The sequence below is a fragment of the Coturnix japonica genome, chromosome 24 (genome assembly GCF_001577835.2).
Source record: "Coturnix japonica isolate 7356 chromosome 24, Coturnix japonica 2.1, whole genome shotgun sequence".
Lineage (NCBI taxonomy): Eukaryota > Metazoa > Chordata > Aves > Galliformes > Phasianidae > Coturnix > Coturnix japonica.
The window spans coordinates 69,634-96,579 of NC_029539.1; the positions used below are offsets into that span (position 1 = coordinate 69,634).

General features: G+C 47.6%; 2 protein-coding genes across 5 annotated transcripts in view; one reads left to right on the forward strand and one right to left on the reverse strand.

The window, feature by feature from the left end:
• The window catches only part of PKNOX2 (PBX/knotted 1 homeobox 2), a 91,066-nt gene that overhangs the window by 13,158 nt on the left and 50,962 nt on the right, over positions 1-26,946 (reverse strand). For all 3 annotated transcript variants that reach the window (XM_015883803.2, XM_015883805.2, XM_015883804.2), the window contains 6 exons: positions 23,218-23,350; positions 23,048-23,145; positions 21,762-21,881; positions 21,096-21,172; positions 20,395-20,573; positions 17,926-19,957 (listed from right to left, as the gene is read on the reverse strand). In XM_015883803.2, coding sequence (XP_015739289.1) covers positions 19,713-19,957; positions 20,395-20,573; positions 21,096-21,172; positions 21,762-21,881; positions 23,048-23,145; positions 23,218-23,350 — 852 coding nt within the window. In that variant the 3' untranslated portion in view covers positions 17,926-19,712. The remainder of the gene's footprint in view (positions 1-17,925; positions 19,958-20,394; positions 20,574-21,095; positions 21,173-21,761; positions 21,882-23,047; positions 23,146-23,217; positions 23,351-26,946) is intronic.
• Positions 8,818-17,499, forward strand: FEZ1 (fasciculation and elongation protein zeta 1). Of its 2 annotated transcripts, none has more exons than XM_015883808.2 (10): positions 8,818-8,938; positions 10,275-10,575; positions 12,321-12,417; positions 13,048-13,140; positions 13,341-13,551; positions 14,723-14,994; positions 15,287-15,367; positions 15,674-15,749; positions 16,436-16,501; positions 17,340-17,499. In XM_015883808.2, exons 1-10 carry the CDS (start codon positions 8,833-8,835, stop codon positions 17,354-17,356), a joined length of 1,320 nt encoding a protein of 439 aa, XP_015739294.2. In that variant the 5' UTR covers positions 8,818-8,832; the 3' UTR covers positions 17,357-17,499. The 2 variants fall into 2 exon arrangements, with proteins under 2 accessions (XP_015739294.2, XP_032304960.1); XM_032449069.1 differs by lacking the exon at positions 8,818-8,938 and adding an exon at positions 8,956-9,050.

The following is a 26,946-nucleotide window of genomic DNA, read 5'->3' on the forward strand; positions in this document are numbered from 1 at the left end:
ATACTCTGGCTGAGCCCAACCTGCAAAATCACACCACTATACACCTATTTGCATTTGTTCTTAGACAAGCATAGGTGTTAGTAAAGGCTATTTAGGGAAAACAAGACTCAAGATCCCATCTTTCCAGCTTATTTCAGGTATTGTTTGCCCATTGTTTCAGGTCTTTCCAGCAAGGATCCCAACCAGTATCCCTGCTGGGAAAGCTCCATTTCCTTTACAGCTGCCACTCAGTATTAGGAAAGGGTTTAAAAATGTTAGTTTTGATAAGAGATCTCTGTGCACAGAAAGAGACATTAATGGAGAAATTCTCTGCAAGGAAAATGCCATAATATGGTTTTAGGTAACAGTGCCTGCTGAACTGACTTTTCAAAACACTACTGTCTTTATTTTCTGATAAGAAACCACATGGTGTTGGTTTACAGAATAGAAGCAAAATGAGTTACATTTTGGACAGCTAATAGGAGATTTGATCCCAATAGGAAAACGGACATTTACTTGGCTGACGGTTACATGCTGAGCTCTGGAAAGGTTGGGTGCTCTTGGGGAGTTCGTGAGCCCTCTGCAGCTTGTCTCCTGCAAGCTGTGAGAGCAGGGAGAAACCGAGAGCATGCAGCTGCTGACGTCAATAGGGTAAATAACACCATGTACCAAAATCACCTGGGTATGCATTACCCTTTAACTGAGACTGCTGAGAGCTGTGCTGCAGGGCTCTCAGGGAAGCCCAGGTGTCTGCTTGCATGGAAAATACTGCACCAGATCCAGAAAATATTCTCTAAAACCTCCACTCCCTACTTTGGGGGAAAAAAATATATATTTTCAGTCACTCAGATTTTGTTTTTTTCTTATCATTGTTTTTTGAAAGTACAGTACACAGCAGCATGCAGCTCATTTGCTGAGTGGGTACTGTGACATGTGCCAAGTGGCAAAAGCCGCAGCAGTCAGGAGGTTGCCTGTCCCATTCCAGCATGGGCTGTTCTATTTGCAATTAACAGCTTACACAGTAATCACTTGGTGAGGCCACGCTGCTGCTGCTCTGGGCAGTCAGAAGCTGAGAGCTTCTGCAAAGCTGAGCAGGGCTCAGGGTGAGCTCTGCAAGGCTGGCAGCAAGCAGCATGCTCAGCTCTGAGTGCATCACTTGCTGGGGTGTAGGGGGCCTGCACTTTGCCCACCGTGTACAGAACCTGGCTCTAACCTCCCTGGTCGCATCGTGCTATGAGCAAAAACAGGAGGACATTGTTATTAATGCTGCTAATTATCAGCCAAGCCCCATTAGCGCTGTTCGCATCATAGTATCTGCACAAAGGGCTGTTGGAGAGATGATGAATTATGGACAGGGATCAGGGAGCTGACACAAGCTGGGGGCATGGCCAAATGCTGGCTGCTCCCTGTGCCAAGCCATCCCTGGGGCTGTAGCTATGCCAAAACACCTGCCCAGACCATGCTGCCTATAGGAAGCTGAAGGTAATATAGCACAAAGCCAGGGAAGGTTCTGAAGCACTTTCCAGGCACTGAGCAAACTCAGTCTCAGGAAGGCAGAGAGCTCACAGAGCTCCTGATGGGGACAGAGCCAGCACATCCCCCTTTGCTGCCAAGAACACTGGCCTCAGCCCCACACGTGCCCCACAGGCCTGCCCCAGTGGGGCCATTAGCCTGGAGGCCACTCCAACACCTCTGGCCATCACATACTCACTCCAGTGCCAAGCTGCAGTTCAATACAAAAGGCCCTGACCTCCTCCCAGAGCCACAGCGAGCCGACCTTTGGCCCTTCTGGTTAACCTTGGTCCTTAACCTCAAGCCCCACAGACATACTTGTGGGCCCCAGCACTTCACCTTGCCCTACTGATGCTTATTCAAAGTAATCACATATTTGAAAACACACCAAAGCTCCGACTCAGCACTGCCTGCCTACAGAGATCAGATGTGTGTCCTCAGAAGGAGCTGGTGTTGGACACTGGAAGCTCTTCCAAGCCACCACCACAAAGAGCCAGGCTAAAGCAAACAAACTTTATTTCACTCCTCCTTGCAAAGATAGCATTTCCTCTTGAAAGTAGCATGTATTAGCCAGGAAGTATAGTACACACTGCAGGCTATACAGGGTCCTTCCACCACAAGCAGAAGTCAAACTTGCACAAGGATTCAACGTGCACACACACTGAACGTCTCGACCAACTGCAGGAGTACAGGCAGAGTGCTGTGCCTACCTGTGCATCTGTGCAGCACCCGGACTTGGCTGAGCCCAGCAGCTCTCCAGCCTCACACTCATCAGGGTTCCAGACCAGAGGGGTTGGAAGGGAGGAATGGGGCTGAAAGCAGAGGTTCCCACATGTTGGCTGCAACCTCACTCCTCAACTCATACCAGGGTAATGATATTCTAGCACAAGGTGACTGAATCATTAAGAGAAATATATATATGTATGTATATATGATAGAAAACCCAAGGGTGAGAACACAAGTGTTTGGAGTGGGCAGACAGCTCAGCCTAAAAAGCTGGAAAATATGTGCTCCTCAGCAGGGAGCTGTAATATATTTCCCCTTCTCTGAGACAGAATTGGAGTGCTCAGCCAATATAGAATTAAATGGACCTGGACAAAGCAGCTTCCTGAGGAGCATAATTAGCTGGTAGCTTGGAGTGCTCTCTAATTCAATTAGCAGCACCATTTATCAGAGCCAGCTGAGATTCACATTTGCACTTGCTGACGTCAATGTGAGACTCACAGCAAGTCCCAGAAGCCTCCATTTCAGCAGGAGTGAATTGAACTGCTGGGGTCATTTATTTTCAAAGAACAAGAGCTGCAAGGTGGGGTGTTTTTTGTTTGTTTTTAAATGCTCTTAAGTTTTTCCTTAAGTCTAATCTAAACCTCCTCTGGCACAATGAGATCCTTCCAGTACCCAAGACACTGATACAGCTGCTACTTGCCTGTAGCTAAGCTACTCAGATCCATCAACTTTTCAAGTCTAAGAGACTGCACTGCTTAGATCTGTTATTCCAAAATAAAATGGAACAAGAACACAAAAAATGTGTTGCTCATATTTCCTTATATACTCCACCATCAGACCTACTAGTACTAATAAGTTTCTGGACTATGGAAGTACTTGTTGCATCCTGAGACAGACCCAGAGCATCACTGATGTGAAGCTTCAGTGAAGTTTGCAGTTGGATCAGGAAGGGCAGTGGCAACTCTGCAGACTCAATATGCACAGACTGGTCTGAGACTGGGCACATGAAGAGAAAGGGCTGAACAGCAGCAAGGGAGACAGCTGCAGCCACAGACAGTCCAGAAGCACCTGCCGTACAAGGGAAGATTTCCACTCCCAAGCACGATAGCTAATGCCTGGGTCTGTGGGGTGAGACAGTCACTTGCATCCCACTCAATTGCTAGGCAGATCTGTAATGGTCACTAGCCAGCTCACTGTCAGCTGCCAGTCTACTGCAAAGCATGTGTCACATCCCTTTTTGAGAACTGCTTGAGCCCCATTATCTTATGCAAGTTATAACTCAATCACACTCAAGGAAAAAAAATGAAGCAAACAATGCTGTCTTATTTTAGAAATGCTATGACGCATTCAGAGCAAAGGAGCCCAACAGACCAACAGGGAACACGTGCCATGGGAAAATCTTTACACACATGTTCCAGCAAAATTCCAATATTTGGCTACAAAACAATGCAACGATATGTATCTGCTACTGCAATTATAAAACTGAAGGTCCTCACACACGTTCACTCTCAGACTTCTGCAGACAAGGGGGAAGCTACTGAGCTTTAAGTCCAAACGGGACACAAAACACATGGAAATTACAGGAGCCCCGGCTGCAGCTGTGCCACTCTGGCTTCCAGCAGGGCTGTGCTCCAACTGCCCCATCTGAGCTGACCAGAGGGAGCAGGGCTGGGAGCTGCTGGAGGGACAACAGGATGAGAATCAGCTGCTATGGCAACCTGACCTCCTTCAACGGGGAAGGCACCATTCCTCCCCTGTGCTTCAGCTGTGAGCTATTGATAAGGAACTGCATGGGGAATTTCCATGCAGCAACAAAGCTGAAGAGAAGGAGGCAGCCAAAGGGCACCAGCAGGACCAAGGAGCTGCCTGCCTCGTCTTCTCTTTGGACATGCTCTGCAAAGTCTGTTCCATCTCAGCCTCCCAACACCACCTTTTGTTCAGGAGGTCACAGCAACCAGAAGATGCCCTTCCCTCCCCATCACTGTTTGTTCTCAGTTCTTGCTGACTGCTTATCCAGGGAACACTCAACATCCCCTCCCCATTCCCATTACTCTGCCCTTTCATCTCATTGTTTCTCCAGTCAGAATACTCTGCAGTTTGAGCAGCTCTGTGACTCCTAACAGAAAGCTGCTGTTCCATAGTGAGATTCTCCTATTGCTACATCAAGTGACCTTTTATTCAAATCAAAGTGATTGTACAGGATCCCACTTCTTACCATGGAAAGAAGTTACCAGCAAGAAATATTTGAACAACATGCACAGCAGCCACAGAAACAAAGGAATAAAGCTGCTTACCTTCAGAAGACTTCAGGTAGGCAGGGATCTTCAATGAGACCCCCTCGCCTCTACTGCCAACCCTTAAATGAGGGCTGGGAAGGGTAAATCCTTGCTCCAGTTCTTCCATCACTCAGTACATTGCATGCACCTGAGCTCCCCTGGGCTGGCCCTGCCTTCCCACCAGGTGCTCCATCACTGCTTCAGGCTGTGACTTAGCATTGCAAGTACAGAGATCATTGTACAAGAGATCATTGTTTCCTCTTACAGACTTTCATAACTTCTTTCCCTTCCTCCCCACTCCAACTGGGTCATAGTCAACATCCATCAAATATCATAAGCCATTCTAACAGTCAGATTTGCCCAACAACAGGTTATGCAACACAGAACTCACCCCTGCTCTAAGGAAGCCTCAAAAGCAAGAAATGAGGCTGAAACTCATGAAACCAGGAAATTCTACTCCAAATTAATTCTAATTGTGGAGAAGTAAGAGACACAACACAAAGCCACACAATGTTAACAGGAGATGATTATCATCCTGGGGTGCTGGTATATATATATACACACACACACCACATCCATACAATTGAAAATGGACTAAGAACAGCAAGTGCTCACAGACACTTCACTCCAACAAAGTCTGTACTCCAGATGCTAGATTTATCTTCTCAGCAGCAAAGCTTTTTAACGTCTCTGCTTCAGTTCACTCCTTGTGTTGTTTTTAGACAGGAGGAAACCAACCTTGCCTCCTAAAATTACACAGTGTATTTGTTGCAAGCTTCAAAGGATGAGAACTGACAAATTCCAGTTCAACCACCATTTATTTGGACTCTTAATTCATGATACTTAAAATCCTGAACAATAAGGAGTCCCGGTTCCTCTCTGCATGCTTGCCACTTTCATCAGTGCAATTAGCTCAATCAGTCAGTAAATTACACATGGGGGCTTTAATCACTGCACTGTTGTGACACATGTCACTTGCCACAGCAATTTCCTGCAATCAGAGCCACTTAAAGAGGGTCCATGTTGAAATTAATCAGACAAACGAAAAGCAGCAAGAAAAACCCAAAACCTCTACAGCATGAAGATGTTCTAGTAACATCAGAAACAAGTAACTGGAGTTAAAAAGCCACGTTCAAGATTACAAGTTCAGGTTTAGAGGAGTAGGGTCCTCAATGGAGTGAGATATTAGTTTGCTTTCTCTCTCTCCCCCTCCATGTGCCTCATAATTCTTTAAGTCCCACAAGACTACAGTCCTCAGCCCCTGAGAGTCTGAATATGGGATGTTAGCCCAGACTAAACACATTGCTAAAGAAGAAAGTACAGCTTGTTCTCTAGGGCTCAAGTCTGCGTGCAGACCCAAGAAATACTGTGGTGCTTACACTGGAGATGCTGTAGATTGATTATTCTGCAACCTCCAGCAGCTTTTGCTTCCATCACGTCCAAGCTGGGAAATCCCCATTTCAAAGCCACAAGGCACTGACCAGCCATTCATCTCACCTTGCAATGGAACGTTTTGAAGCTCTTAATGTCGTCCTGGCCACAAGCAAGCTCTCTTACTAGCCAAGGATGTTACATGAATGTTGCTATGAATCAAACACTTCAAAAATAGACCAGTCCCTGGAGGCTGCTGGAAACAACCCATTCACCAGCATGGAAAAGGTCAGGCACAAGCCCACACCAAAACCCAAAGGCAGGGTCTGAAGTTTCCATTGCAGAAAAATTCACAGCAACAGACTTCAGAGCGTTCCTGCAGACATGAAGGACCGCAGCAAAGCAGCTGCTCCCTGTGCTATGGAACAGGGCAGCAACAAGTCACCACTGAGCACCACCCAAAACAGCCCCTCAAACCACCAAAAAAGGCCTGAAGGGCGCTGCCAGAGGAAGCCTCACTACTAAACACTGTTAAATCCCTCCTAGAATACCTAGACAGGGATTAAGAAATGACAGATGAATCTGTACCCTAAGCTCCACGCAGTCTCCATCAGTCTCTCTGGAGCCCTGCTAGAAACATAACACTCCTTTATTAGCACATGGCATGAAAAACTTGGTGCGGCAGCAGCTCCCAAACAAGTACCATGGCACTGCTGCCATGTTTCTGACCTGATCTAGGTCACTCAAATGACCAGAAGCAGCACAGCCCTGAAAGGCTGATGAGTTGCCGACTGATCAGATATCACTGATGACAACTCAGGCTCCCTTTGAGATCCATGAATTATTTCTAAGACCTCCTGGAATCCTGCTGAGCTCAGCAGCTTCGTTATTTCCCATGGCAATAATCCCAGCATCCAACTATACACTGAAACAACCTTCCACTCAGAGCAAAACAAAAGCCGCTCAAATCACAGCGCGGAGACCCGGACCAGAAATCCCAGCACCGAATATTTCCAGCTGGAGAGCGACACCACGTGGCAGAAAGTCCCAGCAGCAGAGAAGAAACCACCGCCTCCCATGTCTCATCTTTAACTTACCATAGAGATCAGGTCTGCGATGGGCGAAAACATCATATAAAACAACATTCAGACTTGCAGCTACCAGCCTTTCTGGCCACACGGGGAGCACAGCTGCCAGCACTTTGCCAATGTTCCGTGGGCAGCCGCAGCTGTTCATCAGGTGCTCAATCACCAGTTGAAGCCGTGACCTAACGGCTCCCCTGCAGGTGCTTTACTGGAAGTTCTTATTTCACAGAGGATTCAATCCCTGTTCTGTCAGCACAAGGATGGAAACCTCTCGGTTTCTCGCTTAACGTGCAAGGAAAACAGGCACAGGCTGGTGGGAAAAGATTTGTTCTTCTGCCACGGTAAAAATGGATGTAATAATAAATGCAAAGCTGTACGGTGATGAGCTGCAGTGTGTGCCTTTGCATGCAGATACTGCTGGGAAGAAGCATTGCTGGAGATACAGAGAATCTAAATGCTCAAAAGAAGGCTTTGTGAGCTGGCAACGGCACAGAGCAGGGGATGCGTCCTCAGCAGTAAATGACTTATTTCACAAAAACAGTTTTACAGAAAAACTGTGTCACTGTCGGCAGCAGTGAATGGAATTAAAAAGGACATGAGTTATGGGGACACATGAGAAATTCATTCCCAACACTGCCCTGGGCAAAGGTGCTGGAGCTGGAAGTGTCTGAGCACTGCAGGGTGGCATGGGTGGAGTTAATTCTGTAAAAATAGAATGGCATGGAACATGGAATGGAATGGAATGAAATAAGGAGTGGAATGTGGAATGGAATAGAATGGATGGGATGGAGTGGAGTGGAATGGAGTGGATAGGATGGAATGGAATGGAATGGAATGGAATAGAATAGAATAGAATAGAATAGAATAGAATAGAATAGAATAGAATAGAATAGAATAGAATAGACCTTCATGATGCTGTAACCATGAGATGGGGTGGGATCATGGGAACCCTTTTTTCTCAAAGCAGAAAGCTTTTCCAGAGCTGTTGTACTGCAAAATGCTGCTTTCCTTCCCCCAGATACAGTGTGCTGTGTCGCCAGGCAGCTGTGACACTGCGATGTGTTATCTCACGTATGCAGCCTCAAAGCCTTGCCAACTGAATTCTCTACCCTGAAATCCTTCAGTTTCAGGGTGTTTTGAGACCATTTGCTAAAAGCACAACAATGCAACAAGAGCTCTGTGCTGGTTTGCAAGAACAAAAGGATGACATTAGGGAAGCTGGAAATTTCCAGCAAATCCTGCAGCATCGCTGGGTCTGGGAGGTGTGTGTGGATACAGGAGCAGCGCTGCCCTGTGCATCCCTGCAGTGCATCGCACTCACAGCCGTGGCAAAGCACAGCCTCCAGGTGGGGGTGCAGGGTCTGCTGCTCACTCAGGGTTACAGAGAATAGAGATGGATGTACGGACCCTTAAAAAAAAAAGCATTGAGGCAAGAGGGAAAAGGGACTTTTGCATAGTTAATAGCTTTTTAAGAGATCTTGTTTCAGCTTCATCTCATTTGTATATATATTCATATAGTCTGATTTTTGTAATGGATGCAATATATTTGTACGCTTGCAGAAGTGCATGAATAAATAAATACATATATATTAAAGGGAGGGGAGAATGGTGTATCGGGGGGTGCATGACCCAAAGAAAGGCTGTGAGGAGGATGAGGATGAGGAGGAGGAGTAGGAAGGTGAAAAATAGGACGATGTGGAGGACAAGGAGGAGGAGGATGAGGAGGATGAGGATGAAGGTGATACTGATGATGATGTTGAGCAGGGTGAGCACGTAGAAGGCAAGATGTGAATGATGGTGAGAGCCCCGCGCCCCCCTTCCTTTGCCCTTCCCCGGGGATAAGGGGGTGATGGGGGGGGGCTGGGGGGGCGTGAGCTCCTCAGATGACGTCACCCTCCCCCCCCAGCCCGTTCCGCGCGTGCGCAACGCCCCCCCCCCGCCCTCCCCCCGTCAACCTTCTCCCGGAGAGCGGAGGATGCGGGGCCGCAGGTGGGTGCGGGGCTGGGGGGAGCACAGGGGGGGGAGGACATGGGGAGGGACCCCCGTGGGGGTGTGGGAGTGCGAGAAACTGGGGCTGCAGCCGGAGGGGAGTGGGTGCACGGTGCGTGGATGTGTGCGTGAGTTGATGGGGGTTGCACAGGGCGTTGCATGTGTGCGGGGTGGGGGCTGGAGAAAGGTTTTGGAGATGCAGCGCGATGGATTGCGGGGCTCTGTGGGGGGGGGCATCACTGCGCAGTGTGCGGATATCGCGTGAGGGCGCCCCTGGGCGGGGGGCGCGCTGGGTGCTGCGCACGGGTCGTAGCGATGGGATTTGGGGGTGCTCGGTTGTGGGGGGGCAACAAGGAGCTGCCCGCCCCTCCGGTGCCCGATGCGCTTCAGCAGCCGTGCGGGGGCAGCGCTGCGGGGCGCGCAGGCGCTGTGAGACGGGGCGGGGGAGGGGGATGTGGGGCTGGGGGCGTTTGGGGCGCATCGGGGGGGCCGTGCAATGAGCTGCACGGATGAGGGATGCTGGCAGGGGCATGCGCAGTGCACGCATGCGGTGTGTGTAGTGGAGAGCTTGGGGTGCACAAAGCAGGATACGTGTGAATGGTGCAGGTGTGCACAAAGCTGGTGCACAATGATGCGTGCACAGTGCACATCTATGAAGTGCATGTGTATGCAGCCACCCCGGGTGTGCATACAGAATGCCTGTGCACTGTACACACGTGCACCCTTCCATCTATGTGCCTCTGTGCAGGCATGCACTCCCTCCATGTGCAGGACTACACACCTGCACAGGACTGCAGGCCTGGAGGACAATTCTGGGATGCTGCTGAGGTGTTAGCAGGGATTTACCAAAATGCCATCAGATAGAATGCCAGTAGTGGTGGGTTTCTACTGAGATACAGGAGCACACTCTATTACTAAGATACTGCACAGCCATTCCTAGGACACTGCTCAGATGGCATCAGGGTACCACTGTGATACTGTTGAGATACTGTCACAACACTGATAAGGTGCTACTGGAACAGTATTCAGTTTTTAGTAGGATGTTACTGTGATGCCAATGGAATACTTCTGAGCTACTGCTAGAGAATGAGGACAGGTAGTGGTAAGATGCTTCTGGGGTACTATTAAGTGCTATTTGAGCACTCAAGGAAGCTTTTGGGATACCCCCAAAAAAAGAGAAGAAGCTCTAGGGATACTATTGAGCAGCTACCAAGACAGGACTAAAGTACTACTGGGATATTACTGACACTGGGCTTACAGCCAGCACAGGGACTGGGGAGCCCTGCTGACACAGCCTGTGAGCAGCAGGTGCCTCGTGGGCACCTTGTTCCCACAGCTAAGACGGCAGCGGTGGCAAGGAGGATGGAAGCACCCCTGGTAAGCCTGGAGGAGGAATTCGAGGAGGGGCTTGGGGACAATGGGGGGACCCCCCGGCGCACCATGGACCCAGCACTGGCTGAGCTGGAGAGCTTCTCGACTGAGATGATGAGCTTCAAGTCGATGGAGGATCTGGTGCAGGAGTTTGATGAGAAGCTCACCGTCTGCTTCCGCAACTACGATGCCACCACTGAGGGCCTGGCCCCTGTGAGAGGCCGGCTGCAGGCACAGGAGGAGGAGGAGCACCTCCAGGATGAGGAGTGAGTAAGGCTGTTCCTGCTGGGAACGTGGGTCTCCTTGCACTTCCATCCCCATGTTGTAGCATGATCATGCAGTGCACCACAGTTTTGGTGCAGTAACTCCCTTAGGGCCTTTGTGCCTCCTTATACCCCTGAGACTTCCCCCATGTGCTGCTCAGAATCCTGCATCATGCTGTAATTGTGCATATGCATGGAGTTCCTGTGTGCTGTCTTACAAATAGGACACATAGGACACTTGGGCCTGCATGTCTCCTTGCATCACTGTGAGATACACCCCACCCCCAGCATGGAAACCTGCTTGCCCCATTGCAGCATGACTGTGTGGAGTGTTGTGTTGTGTCCTATGAGCAGGGCACATCTGGGGCCTGTGCACCCCCTTGAGTGCTTGCAGGGCACCCTCCGTGTGCAAATCAGGTCCTTCCTTGCAGCATGGGAATGCAATACCATGCAGTATGTGTAGTATCCTACAAGTGAGCACATCAGGTGCCCCACATGACACTGCAGAGGGTCCAGGCTTTGTGAGGAGAGCTGGGGGTAAGTGTGAGCAGAGAGTAAGGTGTGAGTAAGGTGAGGGCTCATCCTCCTCCTTGCAATGTAAAACTGTGCACCAGAGTGGGGCTGTTAGGGGCAAAATCTGCCCAGTGCTGCCTTTCCAGCCAGAAGCATCATAGTGGCATTTGCTCTGAAATCTAACTTTCCTATGAAACCTTTTTTTTTTTTGTTGCAAAATGCCATTTAGGGGCAGAATTTGCCAGCAGTGTTGACATACAAACAACTTCCTAATGGATTTCTTTTTGCCTGTTTAGTTGAGATTATTCCCCAGGCTGCACTTCCTAATACTGATTTTTCACCATGCAAAGTGGTTGTTTTTAAACCAAAAGCTCTCAATTTTTTTTTTTCTTTTTCTTTTTTTTCAGCTGTTTTTGTATTTTCCAGTGAAAAATCAGTGATTTTGCAGAGAACAAAATGAATTCTGGCAGAACGCCCAGAAAGCTGCGCTGCCACCAGCAGCCCATGGTGCCACTTAGTGCTGTGGATTGTGTCACTTTGGGTCAGTTTGGGCAAAACAGGCTTTTTCTTTTTTTCCCCAGTCTTCAATGAGCCCTGTGTGCATGGATGGGGGATGGGTGGTGGCCTTAAAGGCACCGCTTTCCTCTAATTATTAACCGGTTATTGCCATAATTGGCCTGGAATCTGGCTGCATTCTGCAAGGTGCTGGTTCTTTATGAGCAGAAAAGAAGCAAATTTGGGGGATGGTTGTTTGTTTTTTCCTTATTTGTTGCTTTTTTGTTAAAAATGGGAATATGTGGTGGTGTTTTTTTAACATCCCATTTTTATGCATTAGTTTGTGGAATTTGTGCATAAGAGGAAATTAAAATCAGATGAAGAGGGAGATGAGATAAATATCCCAAAATGAGTGTTTTTATGGCTGGTTTGGAGCTGGGGGCAGTTAGAGGGGGAGGCTGTTTTGGGGCCATTTAGGCAAATTGAGATTATGTTAACGTGCACATGTTTTTAAGGCAGAATTTGGGGTGTTCTGGGATGTTTTGCACATCTCAGTGGTAGTCAGGGAATGAATGACCACCAGGCCATGTTTAGAAGCATTTTGGGGTGTCCTGGGGCACCATTTTGGAATGCATTGTGGCATTTTGGCATGCTGTTTCAGGACGGCTTTCTGGGAGGCAGCACTTTGGGGCATTTTGGGGTGTTTTGGTGATCCCCACTCAATGTCTGCCTCCCTGCAGAGTCTGGGATGCCCTCACCGATGGCTTCGTCCCCCAGGGCTCCCCCCGGCCCTGGATGCACCCTGAAGCTGAGGCCCCTGACGGCACCGATCCCCAGGTATGGCCATGACACCCTTGGCACCCCAAAGCTGTTGTCTCCATGTGACCCTTGTGGTAATTGGCAGCTGCCTGTCAGCCCCAAGACTCAGCAACTCTTGGGGAAGGGCAGAGCCAGGGCACTTAAGACCACCTACAAACAGCATTTTTGGGTGGCTGTCCTTACATGCATCACTACTGCAGGGGATGCCTGTATTCCAGGGGACAGTCACGCAAAGGGCAAGATTAAGTGCTTGATTTGGCAATTTGGCTAAGTTGTGGCTGGATTTGATGATCTTTAAGGTCTTTTCCAATCCGAGCAATTCTGCAATTCTATAATTCATCCATCAAACTTGTCCCCATTCATCATTTGCACCCAGCATCACCACTTGAAGTTTCTGTCCAACATCTCCATCCCTGTCCACTGTATCTATCTAACATCTCCATCCAGCTCACCTATCCATGTCTCCTTGTCCATCTTCCCCATCCAGCATCTCCATTCAACATCTCTCCAGTGTAAGCCCCACAGGCAGTGCATTCCCAGTGCATTCCCAGTGCTGTGGTTCTGGTAGTTCTTCCCTATGCCATGCCCATACCTGCACCAGGCAGTGCCTGCAGTGCCACCAACGTGACAAGCCTGCGTCTCCCGCAGCTTTGTGAAAAGGAAGATGAAGAGGAAGAGCTTGCTGAGAGAAGTGAACATGACTCAGGCATAAATGAGGAACCACTGCTGACAGCTGAGCAGGTACCTACACCCAAACACTTGGATGTCTCCATAACACCAGGCTCACACTGCTCAGGACACAAAAAGGCCAAATACACTTGTTTTGGGACACTATAGCTTATCTGTGGGCAAGGCTGCAAGACTCAGATGTCAGATGCAGGGTGCAGATGTGGGATGATGTGGGGTGCAGGGTGCAGATGTGGGACACTGGTGTCCCACAGGTCATCGAGGAGCTGGAGGAGCTGATGCAGAGCTCGCCTGACCCTGAGGCGGATCCTGAGGGCGATGAGGATGAGGAAGAGGAAGAAGATGAGGAAGATGATGCTGAGGCCAATGCAGAGGGTGACAGTGGAAGCCGGGGCATGGAGCCCATCGTCCTGCGTGAGCTGCACACCTTCTCCCCCACCTTCAACAACAACTGCTCCTATGAAGGTATGGGCAGTAGGAGCCAGGCACGGCCCTTTCTGGGTGCAGTTCTCACCAAATTGGACACCAGGAGGTGGCTCTCTGAAAAAAATGATCCCTCTGAGATCTTTCTTGTAGCATGGTAAAAGATGGCCCTGTGTTTCACCGAGCATGCAGCGCATTTTGCAAAAAGTCTCCAGCACTTTGTGCATTGCACTTTATGCATGCTGCTAAGTGACTAAGCACACCATGCAAGTGATCAATTGACATGTGCATTTTGAGAAGATGTCTCACTCATTCTGCACATTGCTGTTTGCACCCTGCATTTTTCTAATGGCACCCTGCATGCATATGACTGCATGCAGCAAGGTCTTTTCTGAGCTGTGCTTGGTGCATTTTCCTAATTTGCTGATTTGTACCATGCACCAGTCATTCTCCAAAATACGTGGGAAATGTTATGATACTTGTTAATAATTGCACCAAATATACCTTGCCTACATTTTCCCTAATCTCACCAGGCATTTTGATAATTGCTCTGTATATTCTCTAATTGTACTTAATGCTTTTCATTTGCTGCACCATGCATGCTATTAGTTGCACCAGGCACTTCCATAATTGCTCAGGGCACTTTGTTCTGACACTGGGCACTTCAGCAATTCCGCTATGACAGTGCTGGGTGCTCAGCAATGCGCTGAGCATCTCACTGATCACAGAGCAGTAAAAAAGCATTTCACTGATTACGCTGTGCATTTTGTTAATTATCCCCAGAATTTTACTGACTGTAGTGCATGCTCAAGTAATTGCACGATGCACGTCACTAATTGCTCCCAGACATTCCTGTAATTGCATCATTTATGTTGATCATTGCTCCAGGTATTTCACTCATGCACTATGCTTTTGGTGAGTGCACCAGGAGTAGCTCTGAGTGCATGAGGAATGTCACTAATTGCTCCAGACATTCCCATAATTGCACTGTGCATGTCACTAATTGCACTAGGTGCTTAACTAATACACTGCGCCTTTCACTGCATCAGAAATAACACTGCACTACGCATGTCACTCATTGCAGCGGACCTTTGCTAACTGCAACATGCATTGCATTGAGCATCCCAGGCATCCCACCAATTACACCTTGCACATAAGGCCTTTTTGTGCAGTGCATGCATGCTGTGCACTCTAACAATGATGCTGGTGGCAGGGCTGGAGCAGCTGACGGCCGGGGAGCTGGCAGCAGCAGCAGGGCGCGCGGAGGCAGCGAGCCGGGCGCTGTCGGCCGAGCTGGTGGCCCAGCTGGCACGGCGGGATGAGCTGGCCTTTGAGAAGGAGGTGAAGACGGCGTTTATTGGGGCACTGCTGGCCGTGCAGGGGGAGCAGCGGGAGCAGCGGGAGGCCGCACGTCGCCGCCGCCGCGACCGTGGGCTCAGCCTGCAAGGAAGTCGTCCCGAGCGTGGGGGACACATGCCCAGAAAGGTGGGGATGGGGTTAACTGGCATATGGGCATGAGTCTGGGGGAGGTGGGGTGTGGGGTCCTGTGGGTGTGGGGATGGCGTGGGATGGGATGGCATGGGATGGTGTGGAATGTGATGCGATAGGATAGCATGGGATCAGATGGGATGAGATGAAGGGACATGGGATTGGGCAAATGGAGGACACTGGACATGGACAGGACACGTGGCATAGGGATGTGAGGACAGGGGATGGGGGGGGATGCCTGGAGTGCTGTCTGTATGCCAGGAAGTTACAGGGTAATGCATGTCCCCAGCGGTTCAGCATGGAGGGCATCTCCAGCATCCTGCACTCCGGCCTGCGTCAGACCTTTGGCCCCGCTGCGAACGAGAAGCAGGTGCCTTTTCCCCCTAACTCGCCCAAATCTCTCCCCTTACACCCCCTGCTCTGCACGCCCATGTCTGCCATTTTTGCACTTATTCATCCCTTCAATCCTCCCTAGCTACGGGTTCATTTAAACACAGCTTTTGCAGTATCCAATTAATTCAACAGCCCCCCAAACATCTGTAAATTAAATGCAATTGCAGCTGTGTTTTGCACTTCTGCTTTTGCACCGTTTTGGGGTGGTTTGCATCAGTGATGTGTAAAAAGGGGGCAGCTTTGTGGCATGGAGGTGTTTTGGGGGCATTTTTCTGCTTTGCAGTATCTGAACACAGTGATTCCCTATGAGAAGAAGGGTTCGCCGCCCTCTGTTGAAGATCTGCAGATGCTCACCAACAGTGAGTCCTTATTTGACCCATTTTGAATCAGCATAGCACAGCCAATTTAGGGCACAAACACCGAATTTGCATTGCTGCATTGCCCACAACTTGGATGATTTTTTTTACATTTCTTCAACACAGCCAGTTGGGGGTGCAGCTGCCTTTCTCACAATCAGATGCATGACGCCATTGCAGCAGAGCTGGTTTGAAAGAGAAACACCATTTTGTATCAGTGAAGCACTGCGAGTTTTCAGGCAGTTGTCTCATTTGCACCTCTGCAGCAAATCAAAACTGTGCATCAGCATGGATGCTGTTGGTTTTTGCATCACTGTGGTCTATCCACATTGACTCCTTTCGTACACCCCCCTTCCCAGCATGGCCAATCTGGGGCACAATTGTTCATTTTGCATCACTATGCCCTGAGCAGTTTAGGGTGCAGTCCCCCATTTAGCATCACTGTAACACAACTGATTTGTAGTGTCTCCCCCCACAGTTTTTTGCAGCACACCCCAGTGCCAATTCGGGTGGAAAACTCCCATTCTGTATCACCTGAGTGTGGCTGATGGGGGTGAAAATGCTCCACCGGGGTACTGCCAGGATGGGTACACTATGGCAGCGCCTCTGTGATGGTGTGGGGCTGCCTGGGGACAGAACAGGGACACGGGATACATGGACTGTGCTCAAGGTCCTTTTCCATTGTGCAGTCCTGTTTGCCATGAAGGAGGGGAATGAGAAGGTGCCCACGCTGCTGACGGACTACATCCTCAAAGGTACCTGCATGTGCCCTGTGCATCCTCCCTGCATCCTCCATACCCCAACTGCATTCCCCCATTTATAACTGTGCATCCTTTCTGCATCTCCCTTGCCCTCATGCTCCTCTTATGCAGAGCTCATGCATTGTTTTTGCATCCCTTACATCTCCCCTGCATGTTGGGTGCATCACCTGAGCATCCCTCCTGCATCCTTACAGCATCCCCATGAACTCTCATATGTTACTATTCATTCTCATTTGTCCTGTGTGCCCATCTGGGGCACTTCTGCATCTATTGGGAATGCCTGGGCTCCCCTAATGCACCGTTGTGCATCTTCTCTGCTTTGAATCTCCTTTGTGTGCCTCAGGCATCCTCCATGCACCTCCTGGGCATCCCTCATGCATCACCTGCTCATTTCCCTGCATCTTTTGTGAATCCCCCATGCATTCTTTGTACACCATTGCACACCAGTGCAACCCCTGTGCTCCCTTTTGTGCATACCTTGTGAATTCCTGATGCATCCCTTCTGCTTTCCTCCTGTGTCGTCTTACATCCCATTTACAGCCACTGTGCAACCTCATTCAAACTTATGCACCCTCAACATGAATGCTTGTGCATCCTTGGTGCGTGCTCATGAATGCTCATGCATACTTGTGCATACAAACTCTCAAGCCTGCATGTGCACTCCCATGTATCAGTGCATACTCATACAGCCTACTGCACACTCATGCATCACTGTGTGACCCTGCACATCCTTGTGGACCCTCCTGCAGCCCTGTTATGCATCACTCTGCAGCCTCCTGCACCCTAGTGCAGCCCCGTGCACATTCGTGCACACTCACCTCTCTCTTTGCAGTGCTCTGCCCAACCTGATGCAGTGCAGCCCTGCACCCCCAAACTCCGGCACCCCCACAAATGGGGCGGACACATGGAAACAGGTCACCTGCACCTCCCCTGCCCACATCCCCCCAAACCTTTGCACAGCTGGGAAATAAATAATTTGTTTCATTAATTAAGCAACTGGCATCCGGTGTCTTTTTCCCCTCCCTGCAATGAACAGAATCATAGAATTGCTCAGGTTGGAAAAGACCATAAAGATCATCAAGTTCAACCACAACCCAACCATGCTACCATAACGAACAACCCTCCACTAAATGATATCCCTGAGCACCACATCCAAATAGTTTTTAAACACATCCAGGGATGGTGACTCAACCACATCCCTGAGCAGCCTATTCAGTGCTTAACAACCCTTTCTGTAAAGTTCCTTCTGATATCCAACTTAAACTTAACCTGGCACAACTTGAAGCCATTTCCCCTTCTCCTGTCACCAGTGAGAAGAGACCAACACCCCTCTCACTGCAATCACCTTTCAGATACTGGAAGAGAGCAGCAAGAAGAATCATGCTGCTTTGGGCTCTGTCACGTTTTTGGGCACTCACCTGTGCAAAAAGACACTCATGCTGGGGGAAGAAACCAATTCTGGAGAACTGTTGGTCGTATTTGGCGAGCATTCCTCATTTTTGGGAGGCAACATTTGGTGGCATAGTGTCAGGGGAGCTGCCATTGATTTTGGAGTGGGTTACTCATTTGGAGGCACACTGCATACCTGGAGAAGCAGAGTTCATATCTGGGGATGGTCCCTCATTCTGGGGGAGCATAGTTCATAATGGTGGTAAATCACTCAAGTTTCAGAGTTCTTCATAGAGAGACATCACTTTTCTAAGTACAAATCCTTTTAGGGTTGCATCCCTCATTTGTGGTTTTGAAGCAATTCACTCATTTTAGAAGAATTTGCCTATTTGTGCATTGCCTGTTTTGGGGTTATTCACCCATTCTGGCGTTCCACTTGTCCTTCATCCCCCTCATCTCCACTAGGAAGAAGCTGACAATAAAATACAGCTGCAAAACCTCATCTCGTAGCACTTTATAATAAATGGACATGAATTAATACTAAATTACAATGAATCCTTTATGAAATTACAGATTACATTCACGCCAGATCAGTATTGAAAAATAGGCTTTGCTGCCCATTGCATCGCTTTGTGGCTGCGGCTGTTGTTTCTTCTCAACTCTTCAAGAGCCAAAAGAAGGTCAAAATTGGCAATTCATGCAGCCGCCAAAATCCTTCCTTATTACAGAAGAACAAATGCCTCACTGATGGGGAAGAACTTGCAGAAAAAAATCCTTTTCTTTTTTTTTAACCCCCATGGAACTGAGAAGATGCCCTGTTACCTGGACTGCTTTTATTCTCATGTTTTAAGGCAGAATTTGCCTTTTTTGCTACCACTTGAAGCCCCCAAACACAGTGTTTTTGTACAGCTGCCCCCTGACAGCTCACTTGTGGCACTTGGGGGTGAGAAACTCAATGTTTTCCTGCGCAGGTGGATGACATTGGGGAGATACCATCTTTCTGAATTTCCTTCCTCCTGGGGAAATCACTATTCAATCTGGGGTGAAAGGCTGCTCTTTTATTCCTATTTGGTACCAAAACATCCTGGAAAGGTTTTGCTTAGCCTCATATCCAGCCCAACTTTGCATCCAGTCTCAGCCTGAAGGACAAGGCTGAGTATTTTTTCCAGATTTGATGGGTTTTTTAGCACATAAATTAAAGAGTTTGGGGAGCTTTCTCCCTTTTCCTGAAAGTCATGTGTAGGAGTCACCAAATGGCCACAGCACTGGGGCCAAAACAGGGAGATTTGAGCAATCCTGTGCGTCAAGAGCATGAAACTTTCTTCCAATCTGATAGGAAGCAGAATTGGCAACTTGGCAATTTTTTCCCCCGTGCCGACATTTATGTGAATGACCTTTTTTGTGGAAGCTTCCCTCCAGAATACATCAATCCTGTTTTTGTTGAGGGTTTTTTTGCACCAAGAAATCCAAGAGGATGCAACAGCCCATGGTGGCATCCAAGCATGGTGGGGAAAACAACCTCCCCTGCAATTGCTCTCCTTACCAAAAATGAAGGGAAAGGGGAGAAAACAAGGATAAAACCTGAAAGAAAACCTCAAAAAAAATCCGGCCACAATATGTGCCTTGTAAACACGTGTCCTTCACTGCCATGTGCTGATGTGGTGGCCCTGGTGCTCCCACAGGCAGACGGGGCATCTGTCGGTGCCTCCACGGTTAGCTTTTTCCTCACCGATTTGTTGTTATTCTTGCTGTTTTTGCCATTTGGGGAGAGGTCGCTTCCGATGCCATCCAGGATTTGGGGAGCGTGCAGGGTGAGCTACTCCAGTGAGTCACTGTGGTCCAAGCCAAGGTTAGTGCCAGGTGCAGCCGGGAGGCCACCAGGCTCCTCCTCCAGCTCCTCCTCCTCCTCTTCCTCCTCCTCCATCTCGTCCTCATCCTCTTCATCGTCATCCTCCTCAGTGCCATCTAGGGAGTCCTCGTGAGCTGCAAGCATAGCCTGCTGCATGGCCATGGTGGCCGTGGCTGATGAGAGGGGCTGCAGGTTGTCCATGGCAAGGGAGCCTGAAAATAAAAGATAAAAATAAGGACTCCCTGGCTAATATAAGAAAGTACATCTCCCAGATCATGTTGCCCAAAGCCCCATCCCACCCAGCCTTAGCACTGCCAGTGATGGGGCATCCACAGCTTCTCAGGCAATATTCCTTTCACCTTCTTATACCACCACCTCCCTTCATCTTTCTCTTCCTCTCCTTTCTGCTTTCCCCTTCCCAAACACCTCAGCAAGAGGATCATCTCCATGTCTGTCACAAGGGAACCATCACACTGCCATACAAGTGACCCCACTGCCAACACCCTCATGATGACTAACTGGATGGACTGTTGTGTATGGGCAACTTCTTCAACATGTTTTTCCTCTAATCTTTAAACACAAGCATCAAGCCATAATACAAAGCATGGCCCTATCCAGAAGGAACAGGGACCACCAGGATCCTCCTTACCATCAGGATTTGTCCCTGAATTGCCACCCTGCTGCTGAAGGACACCGGCAGCGATGGAGTTGGGCCAGAACCGCTGGGTGGGCCGGTGCTGAGATTTGATTTTCTTGGCTTTAGGGGCTGGGTCTGGGTTGCTGGCATCGAGCATCGGTTGCAGGATGCGCCGGCGGGCATTGATGAACCTTTCCAAGGAAAAAAAGAATGGCCATTCAATTAAAAATTGTTTAAATTACTATATTAAGTACATAATAACAATTTAGTGAATTGTTATATTATTTGTATATATATAATTACTATAAAACCTTTTCAAAATTGGTTTCATGATGCAGAAAACTGTTTTTCTATCCCGTTTCCCAAGCCATGTGCCTATGTTTCATTTGTCTGTGGCAAGTTAATCCATTGCCCTAATTTATCCAACTATTAATTGCAGGAGAGAAAATACTGGCTGCTATATTGGGATTGCCAGGAGAGGGCATTGATACTTTACAAATAAACACTAGATTCATAGAATCAGAATACGCTAAGTTGGAAGTGACCCATAGGGATCGCCAGTGTCCAACAACTAACTGAGCACACAGCCATTCTACTGCCTAAAAATGAGCCATAACCAATCACCCTATCCCTAAAAATGGACTAAATGAGACAAAATGGTTTGAAATCCATAAAATCTGTGAGGTGACAGCATAGGTCACCAGTGTGCTCACCAGTTATTGACTTGTAAGAGGGTCAGGTTGGTTTGTGCAGCGATTTGCCTCTTCTCATCCTCTGTGGGATAGGGGTGCTGGAAGATAGATGGGTAACAAAATGACATGCACGTATGTAAAGCAGCAGCCCCAATCAGGGGAAATAAAAATCAAAAAGAGCACTTTTTTTTTCTACTGTCCTTTTTCTAGCCCCAGTGGTGGCCAAGCAGTCTCCTTGCATGAAAATACCCCAGTTGCATCCTCTATGAATTACACCTCCACTCGTCAACCCCCAGATTGGATGATTTTGTAATTTTACATTTTGGACAATTTCTGCTGTACCAGAATGGCAGCCATAGGGGCAGCTGTTCCACCAAACCCACCCTGACTGATGGAAAAGGGGATCTTGGAGCCATTAACTGTACAGAACACTCCCTCACACATCTGCAAATGTAGATGAAAGACAGAAACTTGGCTTATCTTGGCTTATTTCCCCTTCTGGTTTTGTTTACTAAACATCAGGGTCATAATGTTGCCACCTGCAGTGAAAACACTCACGCCTCAAATGCTCCCAGAATAAAAGCAAAGCCACTTTGTGCCTTCAAATATCCCAGACCGAGACAAGCCACCAACTTTAGTTTGTTCATTCTGAAGGTTTTGGGGGCATTTTTTTTCTTTCCAGCTCACCATGAGGTGCTGGAAGAGCCAGGAGCGCATGATGTTGGTGGCGTGTTTGGGCAGGACGCCCCGCTTGTTCTTGGACTTCTTGTCCTCACCATCAAGGAGTGAGGTGAGATCCAGGTTCACCTGCCAGGGAGAGGGAGAAAATCAGCTGAAAAAGGTGATTGGCAAGGCAAAAAAGCCCAAACAAAAATGAACCTCAAGTGGGACTGGGAAAACAGACTGTGGTGAGAACCTCCCAGATGCCATCGGTTTCCCAAAATCTGCATTAAACTCCCATTTTCCACCAGGATCTCTCTCCACCCATTCAGCATCTTCATATTTGTACCCAGTATTGCAAAGGGCAATTGGCTTTTTCCAACCACAGTGGCACCAGTGGGGACAACACCATGACCGCTTTCAATGTGCAATTATGGAGGATAATTTACCATAATAAAAATACCACAACAAAACAGAGACAACTATTTTAAACAGCCTGAGGTTAAAACTCTGTGATTCGTTAGCTCCTCGTTCCTCACTATACTTATTCCAATTAATAGAGGAGAAACGTTGTGGGAAAATGTGCTGCTTTTAGAAAAAAATTAAAAATAAATACACTGGGATGCTGCAAGAGAAGCTTTAATGATGTCGTGGGAAAAGAACTGAAACCTCAGTTAAAAAGATTTTTTTTCCCCAGCTCTTCATCAAAACACTTCTCCGGGATGAATTAAACATCAGCCCGGCAGGTCCCACCGCTCCCATGAGCTCCAGATGAATAAATCACGCCAGCGGTGCGGGAAGAGCATCCGGAGGTGCTTGTCCAGGCTGCTCTCCCTGCCCTGATATTCCCTGTGCGTCTGTTTCCTGCACCTCAGAGAGCTTTGCTGCAAGATCCAAGCTGGTGACGGCAAGATATTAAAGAGGGAAAGGAAAAAAGAAGCCTTGAAGGCATTAAAGCCTGCTGCGGAGGTGTCTTCTCCTTCCAAAATATCCTTTTTTTTCCACATGCATTTATGCCTGATAGTGTTAGGAGGCTCCTGCCACTAAGAACGTGCATGGGGGGACTGAGGCTGATCTGCCCCCAGGGAGCAGTGTGGCAGAGAGTGATATGTTTTGCCTAAACTCCTGAGGAATGACAGCGTTAGTAAGAGATTGAGGATGCAGGATACGTGCAGACAGGGATGGTAAGTTATCTTTATAAAGCAATTTCTACCCACAGTGTGTGTCTGGGTGGTGCTGTGTACAGCCAGGGGTTGGGCTTGGTGCCCCTTGCAGGTTCCCTCCAGTTCATAATGCTCTGTGGATCGATTTACCTGGGCGTTGGGGATCTGCAGGGCACCAGGGGCGATGGCTTGGGCGAGGACCTGGCCCTGAGATGTCACCATCGTCACGGGCTGGTACAGGGCTCCACCTGCAGAAGACAGGGTTTGTGGGGGTGCTGCATGTTGAGGGTTCCCCCCCACAGCCTCCCTGCTGGCCCTACCTGGCACGGCGGGTGATCCAGCCCCACTGCCCATGGCCAGGTTGCCTGGGGGTAGCGCGGCTGCAGGCACCACGATTCCCGGTGGGGGGTTGGATGCGGCTGGCAGTGCCGCAGGTGAGCTCTGCAGCATCTCCTGCAAAAAAAAAAAATAAAAGAGGATTTCAAAGCATTTTGTTGCATGCAATAAGAGCTTTGTTTTCCCCTCCTTCTGTTGCAGTTGGAAATAAAATGTGGAAAAACAAGGAATTACGCTTTGCAAAGCTCCAAGTCATGTCTAAGCAACTTCACCTCTTTGTGCAGCCACTATTTTCAACAAATGCAGAAAGCACCACATAGATGACAAGAAGGAAATAATTCTGTTGTCTTCTTCCTATCTACATGTTTCTTTATTTTTTTTCCCCTTTGTCTGAAACTTGATGAAGCAGCTTCTCCTCAAAGGGAAAACACCATAAACTGCTCTGAAAAAATTAAACTTCCCCCAAAAAAGCACATGAACAGCACAGATCTCCAATAAGAGCAGCAGAAAATAACCACTGTCAGTTTCTCCATGCCAGCATAATAATTTTTAAAAAAATAGTAACATAGGTCAATTTGACATAATTCCCTGCAGCTTTAAAGTTAACTTATTGCAAAAATGAAGATTTCTTCCCCAAGTGCTGTATTGTTTGCATCAGCCTTTCACCCAAGAGCTGCAAATGGAAAAAAGCACAAAAAGGTTACGTGATTATTTAGCAAAATACTTTGGGATGTGTGTCACAGTGGGAGGATATAGAGAACACAGGGCCAAGCACAGCAGCCTCCATGACATGCAAGATTTTTGCATGTTATGCCAACAACATTTAAAACTATCCTTCCAAAACAAGCCTGACACAGGTGTGTATGTGTAATATGCCCACTTGTATCTGAGATAAAGCTGCATTCATATTTTGCAGTAAAAGGAGGATCTTTTTCTCCCTCTTCTACCCATTTTCCCATTCTGCCTCATTTCTCCATTGTCCTTTTCCTCAGCTGCTGAACAAAATACCAACAAAAGGCACTTTCCACGTTACTTGAAGTTACTTCAATTTGAAACATTTCTTCAGCAAGCCTATTTCTTGCTCTGAGAAAAGAGGATTTATCTGGAGGACTGATGTGCAGTGACACCAAAACACAAGCACAGCCAGAAAAAGCCATCACCCTTCTTGTAACAATAACACAATGGAGATAAGTTGAATGCTCAGATCAATTAACTGTACATCAGTAGATTATATGGGTGCATTGTTCACCAGGAGATGTGCAGAGCTCTCCTCCTGACTCATTATTCTGCAGTTCCTCAGAAAACGAGAACCCAGAAGACTGTTTTTGGAAGTGCACTAAGAAATAATTCAGAATATCTGAAAGTGCATCAACACTGCAAAACCAGAAGTATCCAATGGAAGTGGAGGCTCTGCCTTAAAATAGTTACAGACATCTCCAAGAAGATTTAAAACATGTATTTAGCAGACTAATTGCAATTGCCAGCCAAATGACATTGCTGTGATGATTTTATAAATGTTTTACATTTCAGGACTCCAGTTGGAAAGTTTCTGGCAATTTTTACTCTTGAGTGTAGAAAGAATGACACCATCACTAGGTGTCTCTCCAGGTCCATCTCAGCACCAAAATTCTGCAGCTCTATGGCAAAACATGGTTTCTCCAAATTAAAAATCACTTTAATGAGGATATGGACCTGACATATACTGCATTGTGCACAAAATAACCCTTTCTCACAACAAGGCAAGTACTAAAACGCAGCGCTACTTGTGCTGATGTCCTTCCACTTTGTTCTATGATGCAGTGATTTCTTTTTGGGTGGCACACATGCAGGAAATTTCATCCATTCCTAATTGTTTGAGATTTGTCTGTGCTTGTGTTAAACTGGGGAAAATCTGGGTTAGTTGGAGAAAAGAAAGAAACCTGAGTGTACTGAGAAAGAGTTGGCCAAACTCAGCACCGCAGAGGCACAGTTGGATGGATGGGGGGATGAAAACCTGTTGGCTTTAAATAGCAGAGAAATCAATACAGTGGTAATTATCCCATTCTGTCAGTCCCACTTGTTGCTTTCTCAGTTTCAGCTCTTGTTCTTCTTACAACATCTCCATACATTTTTAAGCAGGCAGTTGTGTGACCAAAACAAACTTTGCCTAAGCCAGAAACCTAGCTTTCACAACTGATCTGGTTCATCTCCTATGAAAATGATTGATCCCATATCTTGAAAGAAAACAAACAAAAAAAAAACCCCACAAGCCTATTTTCTAAGAAAACTTGTAGTCCAATAATTGATTAACCACTTTTCCATTATTTAGATTTTTTTTTTAAATTCCTATAGTAGTGGCTGCTTAGGTGTTATACCCATCTTCATTGGGATTAATAGCAGAATGATTAGCCAAATCATTCCACTTGCCATCTTTTGAACACAAGTCTTGCAGTTCTTCAGCTCTCTGAAGCATCCCCAGCACTATAAAGCTCCTTTGATGAACAAAAAGTGTTCCCACTGTTGTATTTCTAAGCTTTATCCATGCAAACTCAAGTACGCTCAATGAGCTGAAGCACCCTGACACCTGACATTGCTGAGTTGGGTAATTAGAAAAAATTTGCCCTTATGCCAGCACCCATCTGCCATCCCCATCCAGCACCAAGGGAGGTGGTGCCTCCTTCTGGGCTGTCACCATGAATAGTCCAGCTCCTGTTGCGTGTTGCAGACCCTTCTACCCTCCAGCCACAGTGACAGTTCCCCTCCAACTGGGCCTCACCCATTTATTTAGCAACGATCTCCAAAGCCTCACTTGAATTCTCAACTTTCCTGTCCTGCCTGGAAGGGAAATGAGGACAGCTCTGGGATTTCAGGAATCCAAAGTGCTCAGCCCCTTCCCCACCACTGGCCTGATTATTTTCCAAAGACTTGTGCTAATTTTCTGATACGATCCCCACCTCTTTGTGAGATGCTAAATCCTCATTACTTCTCCTGACTGATGCATTCTAATTAGATCAACACTTAAAAAAAAAAAGGGGAGGGGGGGAGAAATCACAATAGCCACAGGACGGCTTTCCATCTCATTAACTCCCTCACTTATTATTTTCATGAAAATTACTGATAAAAACGTGCACCTCCATTTGCTGGGACCAGGAGCTTCGTCGGCTCATATCTAACATCTCTCTCATCACCCGGGACACGAGCTGTTGCCATGGCAATGCACAATAATAGAAACTAATAAATTACAAACGAGATGCTCGTTGAGCAATTATTGTTCTCTTTTATGCAAGTGTCTTGCTAATTTTGATCATAAGGAATGCTTCCATAAAGTAGCAAAGGGATAATAAGTCCATTTCTAGAGATTATTAGAAAATAGAGAGAGGCTGGATTTTTTTTTAGATCAATGATTAAGTGGTTGGGTGCTTTCAGGAAACCCAAATAAGAAATACAACTTTTTTCTTTTTTCTTCCAAACACTGTTTTTTCTCCAAAAAGACACCAAGGCACAACTCAGCGCCAAAATATGAACCGAAATGGCTGAACTTTCTGGATACCTGTAGTGCTTGAGGCACCAGAAGTTTCCTTCTGTAGGCAAGAATCTGAAGGACAAAAAAAGTGTGAACCTTGGTCATGCTGGTGGTGGATTGCAGGATGTGCAAGAGCAGAGCAACCAAAAAGGGTCATAGGAGACTTGTAATCTGTTGACCTGCCTTCAAATGAAGATGACAAATTGGGACT